We start from the raw sequence: 13,629 nt of genomic DNA on the forward strand, positions 1-13,629 counted from the left end.
AGTGAGGATCACTCTCCTGCCCCATACGTTCACCTCTCCACCCAAAGTCAGATCACAGTCCTTATAAAACTCATCATGGACAGCTCCAGTCTGCAAGAGAGAGAGAGAGAGAGAGAGAGAGAGAGAGAGAGAGAGAGAGAGAGAGAGAGAGAGAGAGAAAGCATGAAGGGGAGAATGAGATGACAGAACAAGTGAGACATTACTTTTGGAATGCAGCTAAAATTGTACATTTAGCAACGTTTAGACTAGTTCATGAACCTGGTGGAGTCATCACTGGCCACTGTTTAGTGTCAGTCAGAATGGTGTTCATGTACAAGCTCACCTAATACACTATATAGTCACAAATATGTGCACAACCATACACTACATGCATACTGGTGAGTCTAGTTCTTCCACACCAAACGCAGAAAAACATTACTTTATGGATTCATGTTTTTCTGCACGAAGGCAGCAGTTTGCTGAAACAGGAAAGGCCCTTCCCCCAACTGTTGAAATATCATGATATGCTCTAGTGTTTACAGTGATATTAACTTAATGCCATGTCAGTACTGCAACCTCTCGGTCTCCCTCACTGCAGCGCCGCTTTGTGAGTATTTCATTTTCAATTCTAATTTTTCTTAACGTCATATCAGCATGTTTGTGACGTGAGCGTGGCTGAGGCAGGCCATACTTTGAGGCTGTCCAGCATGTAGCATTGTTCCTGACTCGTGGGGGCAATCACATTGAGCACCGTGCGGTCCGTGATCTGTCCAGGCTGCTTCATTTGGACCGAATGCTACAGAGAAATAACAAACAACCACATTACACAAAACACACTGTACAGTACAAGATCTTGATGCACACATCTGAGGAGAGAGATGGAGAGACCAAAAGATAGATAGAGAGAGAAGGGGAGGGGCAGTCTAATAGAATTTAGAGATAGAATAAAGAAGGGACGTGGTGGAATCCCATTGGATGGTGGATTCTGGTCAACCTTTAGGGCTGACATTTAATAAAAGGCATCAGAACAAACAAAATTACTGGACTGAAAACACACTCACAGACACACACACACACACACACACACACACACACACACACACACACACACACACACACACACACACACACACACACACACATGATTGAGGCCTGGCTGTCTTTCAAGTTGAATTAGGCTTCAGTCAGTAACTGGAGGAGAAAGCCAAAATGCTTGAGGGAGACTGGATGCTTCAGCCGTCCTGTCAGACTGAATGAGGCCTGGGTGAAGGGAGGCATGGTGGGAGGAAGATGAAAAGAAGCCACCCAACCAGAAAGAGAGTCACTGCAAGCCTTTAGCTTTGGAATAACTATCTATACGTAAAACGTGCAAATGGACATGGAAATTGAACACACTAAATGCACGAGACAAGCTGTGAAACACATTCTGCTACATTCATGTACTCCCTAAATGTTCCTTACCACCCTTGAGAATTCATCAATTTCTCTGACGTTTCCTGTCGAGCATGTTTCTCTCTGTATTATAGAAAATTCAGCAATTTCCATTATCCTGTAGGACCTGTGTTTTTTCTTTATTCCTCTGACAACAAATGTAGACCCTGTCGACTCTCCCACGGCCCGGAGACTTCGACACACCTGATGAACTTATACTATCGTGGTGCCTCACCTTTGGTAGTTTGCCGCGGCGTAGGAACTTGGGCACAGCGTCCCTGCCAGAGTTTGGGGGAGTGATCTCCAGGATCTCTACGGTGTCATCACCCAGGTAGTAGTGCAGTACGAGCTCCCGCGGGCCCCCGAACACGTTCTCTGTTTCGTCCCACAAGCAGTTGAAGCGCAGGACTTTGTGGTCATGCTCCAGGAACTGCTTCAGTGTGTCACGCCTCTCGTACGGCCGAAGTGGCTTCATATTTTTCTCAATCTGGATGAGGGACCATGTGGTAAAAATAATCAATACATATTATCACACATGCAAGAGAGATATTTGTGTAAGTATCAGTGATTTATAAGTGGGCACCAGTGCCATCAATTGGGCAGCAGGGTTGAGTAAATTATTACTTAATCCAAATAATCTCCCCTCTATGCAATACTGGATTTTATCATTGTTATTTTTATAAATCTCTTCATCCTCTAAAGAAAATAAAAAAACCTGATTCCTACCTCTTCCCGGTGTTTGCTGTAGGGGTCATCGGGTACAGAGGCGGGGTTATTTAGGCGCACCCCAAGTTTTGTGAGAAAGTTCCTCGTGAAAGAGTCACAGTTGGTCACAGTGAACGTGCGTGAGTACAGCACCATCTGTTGGTTGATGTTGAAATGGTAAATGTGGTAGAACTGGTCATCATTTGGGGAAGGCAGCGGGACACGTTGGCGCCGAATAAGTATTCCTACCAACAACAACACAGCAATGGTAAGGAACAGGTGTTGAATTACGCATCATATGTCAGTGGAATGCATTGGCTGTTTGACTTGTGGAATGGATCATTTGACCAGTTGGAGTCTTGAATGCATAAAAAGAAGTACAGTTGTTTTTTTTTTACATTTTCATTTGAGCTGCATTGACTAGACCTTTCCTGTAGAATCACACACACCTTGAGGGATGCCGCTGTTCTTGTACTCTGGCTCCACCACCTGAACGGTATCATCTTCCAGGTGGAAGTAGATGTTACACTTCCTGATCCTGTATGTCTCATGTTGTGCCTCAGGCACAGCTTCCTGAAAGAATGCTTCAAAACACAGAACCTAAAGGAGCGAAAAGACATTTTGTGAGAGAGATTCATCAAATTATAATCTTGATTTTTCAAGATTTCTTTAACGATGTAACAGAAATATGCAAATGTCAATACTATAGATCAATACTATAATCCAATAGAAGTGTTGTACTGTACTAAGAGACATAATAAACAATAGAGAACATTAGCTGTGCTGTTTGCAACATAAAACTGATCAATTCACCTGTTTGTCAAAGGCTACCCATGATGGTAAATCCCTGCCCTGTCCTTTGGGGTAGACAGAATACTTTGGTTTAATCCTCTGGCCAACTAACAGCTCTCCTCCAATGCCTGGCTTCTCCAATCCCAGCACAGGTAATCCATTGGAATAGTCAAACTGTTGGGATTTGTGGAATCTCTCCTTCCCCAGCTGTAGTACAGAAAAGAGAAAAGTGTCTCTGCTCAGCTGTCAACCTTAAAGGAATGATCACTTTCTATGAAAAACATACTGCAATATGGGCTTACTATGGTATACAATCATTACATCAACTAATGACTTGATGCATTTATAATGAACTAACCTATGAACAGGTCAAGTGCACACAAAGCAGGCATTTATGTAGATCTAATTTAAAAATGATTTTCTGCTGCCTACAATAAAGTGCATAATATTAGCCTAGCGAGACATATTCACCTGGAAATGACACTTCTGATATTACATTCAGTAGCGGTACATTATTATCAAGCTCAAGACTTTAAAGTGCTTGAGAACGCTCAACTCCACTACAGCCAAGTCTCTGATTACTAAATATTTTATGGTTTACTGGTTCTTCAATGTGGAGAGTAACAAGTAACGTCAACTATAACTGTCAAAGAAATGCAGTGGAGTAAAACGTACTGTTTCCCTCTGAACTGAAGTGAAGTAGAAATATAAAGTAGCATAAATGGAAATACTCAAGTGAAGTAACGTTACAAGTAATGCTATGTCAAAATTGTACTTAAGTAATGTTACAATACTTGCTACTTAACAGTTTTAGTATATCTAAAATTATTGTTATTGTATCAGCTACATACCCACATAACGCTACATTAAGGCAGTTGGTTTAGTTTAGTTTAGATTATTTATTTTGCACAATAAAATAAAAATAAACAAACATAACAGAGATAAATAATATCACAGTGCAGGAAGAGGCAAAAAGTCAACTGGGCTTATTTGAAGCATCCACCTGTATAATATTAAAATGTTACAATATTATGCATAAGATATGACTACGTAAAATATTACTGACAAGATGTTTTACAAATAATAAAATCAATACATTACAAACAAAAGAAAAATAAATGTAATTGTGTCGAGTGTGTGCGTGTGAGAGTAAGCTTGGTTTATACACCTGCAGTAACTCTGAGGCAATAGTAATGCTACAAGTCCCTAAGAGTGAAATAACTATACATGTAATATAACAAGGAAGACATGAACAATAATACATAAAAAATGCAATTACAAAACAGCAATTAGATTTTCTTTTTGGCACCTTTTGAAACATTATATGGAGGAACAGTCATTCCATAATGTGGTTCCCCTAAATCTTATTGAAAATTGACCTCTGCTAGTCAGTCATGTAGGAGGATGAAGATGTGAAGATTAACGAGTTGAGTGAATTGACTTTAGGTCTTGAAATGATCAGTAATATTTCCTTCACGTGAAAGTATCTTATCAATAAAAACAACAGTTTGAGAAATATTTATGTCATAAATAGTAAGAATCTGCAGTTTCTGAAATAGAAAATCTAACGTTAATTGCCGAATGCACAATTAGCCTGCTACCTGTCCGTAACGTTGGCTATCTGACATCGTAGCTAACTTGTAGCTAACTAAAGGAATGCAGTAAAGCTTCATAAACTAAAGTCAAAACACGTGGGTGAAATACAGCGCCCACTGAAAGCAGGAAACGTACTTGTTTGTTGGGAGAATTCCCGGGTAGAAAAGGTAACGCCATGGCTGTGATATTTAAAACGGGTCGGTTATGATCTTTATGCTCCGGAGCAGCTGAGGGATTTCAACGGGCTGTTAGGGTTTACCATGGAAACGTTGTTGTCTTAGCGACATTCACAATAGGGAGGGGGGACTTGTAAATACCAACATGTGCACAAATGAAGAAAAATACTAGATGTGTACTAACGTTAAATGTACTTGTGCTGAACTTAAATGCAATATTGAGACGTGTTTTCATTTTGTACCTCTACATTTTACATGCAAATAGTGTACCTTTTAACTGCACAGCTATTTTACATTAGTTACTTTGCGGATAGAGATTATAAATTAAAAATATAAACCAACAAATAATTATATTATTATAGATTAAGTTATTAAAATCACCCTAACCTTTACCATCTGCAACATTAAACCAATGTACACAATTCTGAAATGAGCTATTCTGCCATAATGATACTATTTTTGTACTTTTACTTGAATGCAGGGCTTTTATTTAGTTTGTTCACACTTTAATATTGCTATATTTACTTAAACAAAAGCTGAATACTATTTCCACCACTGCTGTAAACTAAAGAAGCATGCATACTTTCATTTACTCTTTAATTATGGGCACATCCATCTGTGGTCCACCGTAAGAAAAGCTCAGATAATAAACACTTAACACGCAATTACTCTAAAGACTCTAGGTTAAGAGGGAAAAGACATACTTTGTCATAAAATACATGAGACAAAATTCAACTGATTGTTATTTTTATTTGTTCATCAAACTTACATTGTAGACAAACCATAGCTTTTGGTACTTAAAGCGTCAATGTATTGCTACACAAAATACATACCAAAAAAAAAAAGAGATGCAGGGGAGGCAGACATAACCCATCAAACATGTGGCATCTCTCAAAAAAGGCATAACAATCGCTTATCCATCAGCAAGATGATTGAGTACAATGTCTGGAATTTAAAAATATAACACGGGCACTGATGGAATCCTGTGGACACCGTCAGCCGTGTGAGGGTGAATTTAAATCTACTTGCTCTTAGCTGCATTAAGCTTGGCTGAATTGTGCGCAACAAGGCAGCGATAATGATACTCTTCTTCTTTCATTGTTTCACAATGACAGTTTGGTAAAAATAAATAAATAGTAACATTCTGATAGCCTTTACACTTTTCTTAAAAATAATTTAGCATGATATGCATCTTTATTTGGCGTGGAAGGTGGAGTATTTTAAGAGGGTCTTTGTGGACTCGCCAAAGGATCGGGTCAACCATTGTGGATCTTGAAGAAGGCCTGGCATCTGAAACATCATCTGAATGAAATAGAAATGCATATGGAGGCAGAGTGTGTGACACGTTTTTCCTACTTTACTTCCAGTGATCAGCACCTCATTACAACCTTTGGTGTGCGTTACTTTTCCAGAATTCTATCCCAGAAGTCCCACATTAGAAATCGACGGTGCTCGTCACACGTACAGTATTAAAGTAGACAAAAGGATGTGCAGCTTGTGCAGAAACACAGAGCTACAAGCTAATCTTAAATAGGTTGCTTGCTGTCGAAAACACGTTTAACACCCTCCAGCAATGGTTTATAATGTTTCCCTACAGTTTCTCTGAACATCAAACAGAATAGACTGTTCTTCTTTGGCAGACCCTAAGATGCCAGGCCGAGCAGGAATCCTCCAATGAAACCACTTGTGACGACAATGTTTTTCTTCACAAACACTGTGGACTGAAGAAGACGGAAACGTGTTTCAGTATATAAAAGTAAAGTAAAGTTACAAACCAACATTAATTCACATTGAAATGCAATACAGCGGAATTAACCTTTTCAGTTATTGAGCGGTTTTCTGATTCCATAACACATTTTCAAAGGCAGGGACAGCTTGAGTCAGAAGAATACGGTGCAATATATATATATATATATATATATATATATATATATATATATATATATATATATATATATATATATATATATATATATATATATATATATATTTATTTATTTATTTATTTTTTTAAAGTAAAAATCTGAAGAATCGCATAGGAAGAATGAAAAACCAGCATGTCTGTCTATCTTACTGCAAATGGTTCTGTAACTCATCATTTGAATAAGAGTACAAACATGTTTCTATCTAATTAGCCACATTTTGTAAATTATAAACTTGTTACATTAATTCATTTTTAAAAGAGGTTTTTTTTTCAATTTTGACTGTAATTAATGTAAATACTGACAGGAAACAGTGAAAAAGACAAAGGGGGTATTCTATATTCCTCAAACCTGACAATGAAGTTCTGATCTCCCTTTGTGTGACAATCAAAGCAAAACAAACAAAAGTCTCACCTTCTCAACAAATGTGTTGATCTCTGGGCCGGCTTGATTGGTGCCCTTCTTTATCTGCTTCTTAGCTTTGTTGACATCCTTCTCTACTCTCTTCCAGTCTACTTGGATATAGCCACTGTTGTTAGCTATCTGGAGAAAGAGTCATGGCAAAATGAAACATCGACGAGAGGCAGATTTCACCACAATGATTTCCTTATTTCTTTATAGTGTCGCAAGAATACCTGCAACAGCAGCAGACCTCCTCCTACAGATGTAGCGGCTACTTTTCCGACCTTCTGGAAGAGATATCCTGCACACCTGAAATGAAGCGAGACAGAGAGCATGGTGGGTAATCTAACATAAGTAATTACTTTAAATGAATCATGAGCATTCTGTCTAAACCACATACTCTTAATAATACTGTATACATATCTATATGCAACCCCAACTACAAGTTCAGATTTTTATGATCTGTACTGTTGACTACTTTTGCCATTTTAAATATTGTACTTATTTTGGATTGGGCCCTTATTGTTGACTTAGACTGGTATGTGTGCTCTCTTTATATTTGCACTTTTTTCACTTTGCATTGCAAATGCTGCACAGCGATTTCCCTCTGGATGAATGAAGTTTTATCTTATCTTGAAAACTGTAAAGGTTTGCATGACGGTGAATGGCCCAACACTTAAAAGTCTACCGAACACATTAAGTATGACACACCAAGACTATGAAGGTAGATTTGTGTCTTTATTACGCAAACAAAAAAATATGTTTTGAAAGCAAATTTCTCGCACTGCAATCAAAAATCAAGTTTGTAAGTGAAAATATATAAACTGAGAATAAATTATTTGTTAGTTTTGCTTATGAAACTATCATTTTTGGTTGCAAAACAAAAACCTTTGCTTTCAAAACGAAAAGCTACGGTTTCAAAACCAAAAGCTACAGTTTCAAAACCAAAAGCTACGGTTTCAAAACCAAAACCAAAACGTAAAGCTACGAGTTCAGTTTGGACGTAGTGGGCGGGGCATACGCTGCTGAATGAGCCTGGAGTTTCTATTGGTGGGTTTGACTTGGATCCCGGCATCTACTTCCACTGTAGAGGTTACTGTGATGAGCGGCATGGAGGTAAGTTGACATTATATTGCTCTGGTAGCACTTCACTTTGTTTTCATGTTGTTAGTGTCGTAGAGTCTCTTTTTTTAAAGAACGACATGAGGTGTTGTTGACATGAAGCTTCACTTTCTGCGTGCATGGAACGTAAGTCGAACCCACCAATAGAAACTCCTGGCTCATTCAGCAGCGTATGCCCCGCCCACTACGTCCAAACTCAACTCGTAGCTTTACGTTTTGGTTTTGGTTTTGAAACCGTAGCTTTTGGTTTTGAAAGCAAAGGTTTTTGTTTTGCAACCAAAAATGATAGTTTCATAAGCAAAACTAACAAATAATTTATTCTCAGTTTATATATTTTCACTTACAAACTTGATTTTTGATTGCAGTGCGAGAAATTTGCTTTCAAAACATATTTTTTTGTTTGCGTAATAAAGACACAAATCTACCTTCATACAAGACCACAATTATAGAATTTAAGGGTAGAGAGGATGGACAAAGGGAGATTTTATCTTTTTTAGTTTCAGTAGTAATAAGTGTGAACTGTATACTCTAACAGGCATTCTGCCACTGCTGCACAAGGCAGACCTCTCCATTGAGACAGAAGGAAGAACAGGGCCGATGGAGGGACCAGGTGAGGGAAAGATACATCGGACAATAATCCGAGGCTCCAGGGACCATGCGTAATACATCTTGTTTAGCACTAGGTTATGTCCGAGCCAGTCCAAATATTTTTTTGCAACGTTTATCACATTAGTTCATAGAAAACTAAGGAGTACCTGCGACATAATGCATTTCCAAGGAGAATATTTACCATCCACTCACTCCCCCTATGGCTAACTGTGTGGCCACGGAGTACTTCTCCGCTAAGGGGCCGGAGTTTTTCCCGAAGAGGCGGTTCCACCATCGCTGACGTTTGGCGTATTCCGTCAGGTCCACGACCTTGTCGTAAATCTCCTCTTCCAGTTCTTGCGACGGAAAAATAGAAACAGACAGAAGCATACATTAGCAACAGAGGGAACTTAGTAAAGTTCCAAGGCCTGACAACAAGTTAGCATCGCGCTGGTTACGCACTGGTAAAAGGGTGTCAGCGGGAGGGAATTGTTAAACAAAGACACCCAAATCTGTTAAACAGAAGTTTAAAACAGCCGCTTCGAGCGTCTCACTGCTCAGAATTGACGGTGTCCTGGTCTGGATGAAGATGTGTTTAGTTTACAGGCCTGCTTACCCTTGTCGCGGTTCGCCATTTTGGAGTGCGCTACTGTGTCCTCAGATGCCATCCGGTGGAGGAGGTACCATCTCTCCAAAGATGAAGTGCGCCTCGTCTGGAGAGAAGACGAGATGACAACGGGGGGGAGGGGGGGGGGGGGGGGGGGCTGGCTTCCTTTATACAGTCATTGTATATATACAAACAATAAACATTATATTTTATGTTTATTTTTTCTTTATTTTTTTTCACTGCTGCTTGATATATATGCACTCATGCTCCTACTTTAAGTACATGGGTTTCTGATTATATTGTTTTATTCTGTAAACAAGTGCTGTGCACATACAATTATTATTACGACACTAATTGGCTACTTACCCCTACTTCCTCAAAAGAAAACCTTAAACCACTTGCCTACATTATTTCTGACAAACAATCACTGCAGGCTCTGGATGGGAATGAACCGTGTGTGTGTGTGTGTGTGTGTGTGTGTGTGTGTGTGTGTGTGTGTGTGTGTGTGTGTGTGTGTGTGTGTGTGTGTGTGTGTCAGCAAACTGATGGGATCCGGCCCCGGAAGAGGACAGACAGCAGGAGCCTCGTCTGCCTCCCACCACCACGTTGTTGCCTGCAGGTGTCGCTGTTGAAGCATTTTAATCAGAATTTCAATAATGGATTCCAGAGAAGAGGGGAAAAGATTTGTGAATAGTTTAGTTCAACCAACCCTTTACTCTTACTCTTTTCTGGGCCTTCCTCTTGCTGTCCTCCCTTAAGGTGGGACCTGTTATTTAAATTTAAAGCTAGTGTTGATAATCTAGCAAGTGCACACATTTTTTATGTATTTATCCAACCCAAGAAACCCAGCCCAGTGTTACCAACTCTTTCCCAATGAAAGTAACTAGCAGCACTGGCTCCAACAGCGGCTAAATCCAAGTCGGCAACACTGGCAGCCCGTCTCTTCAGGCCTCCCTCCAAAGCCAAAATTATGATTATGAACGTGAACAACAGACATGGCTAGTGTTAGTACTCACTGCTGTTGAAATAGCATCATTACATTACGGCTGAAAGTAATGATTGGACAGGCTTATTACAGTCCTGCGACGCCCACACAAACCTGATTTGAGTCATTGCGGTGGGGATGTAATGAGAATTTCTGAATCAGGTTACCAGCCTTTAATATAATCAATTTTTAATACTAATCTATGATTGGCTAAAACAGTAAAATGACACCGTCCTCCCTTGGGGTCTTTAACAATCAACAACATTGTGTTATTCCAGTGAGCAATTCCAAATTTCATCTTCAATTCTCTACCCCTGATTATTAGAGATGAACTGTTAGGCGATAGCACAGATGCTCTACTGTCCCCGATTAGATTAGTGGCATATTAGATAATACATTATAATTAAATAACAGTTATAAACAAGCTATAGATATTTTAAAGTTTTGTTCTACGTATTTTTTCAGCAGATCGATTCAATTACATTTTATTTGTAGCCTAATATCACAAGTCACAAATTTGCTTCGGAGGGCTTCAAAATCTGTCCTGCATACGACATGTTCCATCCCAACAACAACATAATTAAATGACATCTTAGTCAATCCATATTTATACCCCTCTCGTGAATGTAAGTGTCTTTAAAAAGGTTGTTGCTAACAAGTGACTAAATGAGACAACCAAACGTCATCATGCCAATTAGACCTCCCTCACATCCTCTTTGTGTACTCGTGCTGATACGACCGTGGTGGAGTTCTCTCAAGCCTAACGTTAGATATTTACTTTGGTAATACGCTTAAAAAATCATTAAAGTGCTGTTCAGTTGTGAAGATTATCTTTGCTAAACAAAAAAACGTAAGTGTTATAAACTTGTTATTGCAACAGAGTTTATTTTCTGCTATATTCTGAAATCTGTCGAGGGAACAAGTGCGATGCTGACGTCCGGCGTTGGCCTTCAAAAATACGCCATCCCTGCACTTTATGAAGTCTAACCTTTGGAATTGATTAAAGGTTTCAGAACATCAGAGCAAGGAAGAAGCAATTTTCTGACATTAGATTTAATGTCCATCAAGTTTGGATAACAAAGTTCTATTTCAAAATTCACGTTACTTTGTGTCGGGGACAATAAAAGTGAACATTGTTTGTCACATGTAATTTGCAATAAATGCACTCTTTTCTGCCAAACAATGTCATCTCTATCACAACACATATTTTAAAGTCAAATTTATTAACACAATAACACAGTCACACTAATAATATTTTGTAGTTTTGAAGATTATACAGTTGTGCTTATACAATTAATGTATAGAATTGAAAAACTCATGATTGTACCATATAAGAAATTGACTGAAAGACTTTAGTAAAACAATTGAAAACTTTCATCTAAATAATGTAAAAATATTGTCTGTCAAATCCTGAAAATAATTACATTTCTACATTACATCTGTGTGTACAATTTTATTAGATATTTTTAAAAACACGTTCATAATTTTGTTTTAAAAACACCTTTGATTGTAGTGTGATGGAAATAACCATTTCCTCTTAATGTTAGAATAAAATGACACAAAATTATATTTATTTTGAACTACTTCATCACATCTATCTATCGTCTATCTGTGCAACGTTGCAACAAACATACGTGACAGCTATTTTGACCAATAGGTTTGCTTTACAATACAGTTACGTAATCATAATATAACGTGCAGAGCCAATCGCAGGCGTTCGGGGCGGGTATTGTGAAGCGCATATTGATGTGTGCGTGCGCGTGCTCGTCCGCGTGTTCGCAACACATCAACTGGAGACCGTCACGTGGCGGTACACGCCGGCCACTGATTGGCCAGGGTGAATGGAGGGCGTGTCGACAGCGGCGGCGTGCGTTTGCCTATGTGACACAATTACAACAACTTTGAGCCGATGGTTGGGGAAGTTTGCGACATTACCAAGTAAACCCTCACTCCTAAAACCCAACATTACATCAACTTCATGCATAAATTGGCACTGGAATACACGCTGTGTCTTTGATGTACAATGAGGAGTGTGGAAGGTAACTTGAAGGGATCATTTCCTTGAGGATTTTGGCAAGAATTACCGCTACGCCCCGTTTTAGTCCTGGATAACGTTAGGTGTGCAACACTTTCGTTGTTACTACGTTTTCCCGGAGTCACTCGGTCCCGTCGTTCTTCCCATTTCTTTCCCATGAAATCGTGCGGAGTGTCGCTCACCGCCGCCGCATCTGCTGCCGCCCGGAGCCTCGGCGTTGCTGGTAATGACGAGGAGAAAATGGCGTCGGGAACAGCGACTGATATCGAAGAGGACTTTCCGAAGCTAACAGCGCAAGAAAAAGAGAGCTTGGCCGAAACTGACAGGTTAGACGATCCGCTATGTAGACAGTGTCACCCACTTCTTAATTTTTGGCAATACATGTTTAAATAAACAAATATGATTACCCCCACCCCCCTCAAGTAACACGGAACCGCCTGTGTGTGTGTTGTCTGTCCTCTACTTGCAGTTCACTGTTTGGATTTCATAGGCTTCAAGAAGATGGCGCCAGAACGAAGGCCTTGCTGTTAAAGGTATGCCACAGAATAGGAAACGCAGCCTGTTCCTCTCACGGTTATATCTCCTCTGATTAGTGCACAACACACCTGAAATAAAGTGGCACAGACCTCCCAACCAGGCAACATTTGCATCGCTAAAGCACAGAATAATAACGGCTCCGGTACATTTCTTGCGATGTTTATCAATAGTAAATGAGCCCCAAACGGTACAATTGCAGGACGATGTGAACACTATAAACACATATGATATATATGATATATGATATCGGTATAAACACAATGGGCATGTAGAGGCATGTATGTATGTGTATGTGTGTGTGTGTGTGCGTGTGCGTGTTGTTACATTTGATGTGTAACGTCGGTCTAAACTAAGCTGATGTTTTAGCACCTTGTCACCCAACTGTTATAAGTATGATAACGAGTCTCGGAAGCGGGTAAAAGCACACGTCCTTAACGAGAGGAGAGACATTAAGTTGACATAAATATCCCACTAAACGCTCCGTCCCATCCTCAATAACGGCAGCTAAGAGTTTGGGTTGTGCGTCAGCTCACTCTCTGGTAGCATGTAGCATGTAGCGGCTAACTGCCACTAGCACACATAGCTACTATATGCGCATCTCAGCTGACACTATCGAGGGGGAGAAATAAACACAAAACGTGGTAGTTTAAGGGTTGCATTAAAAAATAAATGGCTGGTAGCATTGGCCCCAAGATGGCGGGGGTGGGAAGAAGAAAATACCTAGCAAACGTTATGCTAGCTAACTAGCAGCG

General features: G+C 39.6%; 3 protein-coding genes across 3 annotated transcripts in view; 1 reads left to right on the forward strand and 2 right to left on the reverse strand.

Annotated features, from left to right (window-relative positions):
* The window catches only part of efhc2 (EF-hand domain (C-terminal) containing 2), a 10,620-nt gene extending 5,896 nt beyond the window's left edge, over positions 1-4,724 (reverse strand). The window contains exons 1-7 of the mRNA XM_068734865.1: positions 4,639-4,724; positions 2,929-3,114; positions 2,565-2,715; positions 2,137-2,360; positions 1,646-1,897; positions 671-775; positions 1-90 (exon numbers count right to left, since the gene is read on the reverse strand). The exon at positions 1-90 is cut by the window's left edge and continues 49 nt beyond it. Of these exons, the coding sequence (XP_068590966.1) occupies positions 1-90; positions 671-775; positions 1,646-1,897; positions 2,137-2,360; positions 2,565-2,715; positions 2,929-3,114; positions 4,639-4,680 (1,050 nt within the window). The 5' untranslated portion in view covers positions 4,681-4,724. The remainder of the gene's footprint in view (positions 91-670; positions 776-1,645; positions 1,898-2,136; positions 2,361-2,564; positions 2,716-2,928; positions 3,115-4,638) is intronic.
* A 685-nt stretch (positions 4,725-5,409) lies between these two features.
* Positions 5,410-9,418, reverse strand: fundc1 (FUN14 domain containing 1). Its single transcript, XM_068702387.1, has 5 exons — positions 9,330-9,418; positions 8,916-9,069; positions 7,237-7,312; positions 7,016-7,144; positions 5,410-6,400 (listed from the first exon to the last, which is right to left on the reverse strand). Exons 1-5 carry the CDS (start codon positions 9,379-9,381, stop codon positions 6,323-6,325), a joined length of 489 nt encoding a protein of 162 aa, XP_068558488.1. The 5' UTR covers positions 9,382-9,418; the 3' UTR covers positions 5,410-6,322.
* Positions 9,419-12,155: 2,737 nt separating this feature from the next.
* kdm6a (lysine (K)-specific demethylase 6A) overlaps positions 12,156-13,629 on the forward strand; it is a 36,172-nt gene continuing 34,698 nt past the window's right edge. The window contains exons 1-2 of the mRNA XM_068702398.1: positions 12,156-12,666; positions 12,810-12,873. Of these exons, the coding sequence (XP_068558499.1) occupies positions 12,497-12,666; positions 12,810-12,873 (234 nt within the window). The 5' untranslated portion in view covers positions 12,156-12,496. The remainder of the gene's footprint in view (positions 12,667-12,809; positions 12,874-13,629) is intronic.

Source organism: Cebidichthys violaceus, unplaced genomic scaffold (assembly GCF_023349555.1).
Source record: "Cebidichthys violaceus isolate CVI_PGR_0920_01 unplaced genomic scaffold, fCebVio1.0.p SCAF_11, whole genome shotgun sequence".
NCBI lineage: Eukaryota > Metazoa > Chordata > Actinopteri > Perciformes > Stichaeidae > Cebidichthys > Cebidichthys violaceus.

Bases quoted from the DNA above. Each gene is read 5' to 3' on its own strand.
- fundc1 (XM_068702387.1), bottom strand. From the start codon at position 9,381: ATGGCATCTGAGGACACAGTAGCGCACTCCAAAATGGCGAACCGCGAC. The intron at 7,313-8,915 runs GTAAATATTCTC...GCTTCATTTCAG, and splicing joins ATAGGGGGAGTGAGTGGATG to GTGTGCAGGATATCTCTTCC. The intron at 7,145-7,236 runs GTATTCTTGCGA...CTCTTTCTCCAG, and splicing joins GAGGTCTGCTGCTGTTGCAG to ATAGCTAACAACAGTGGCTA.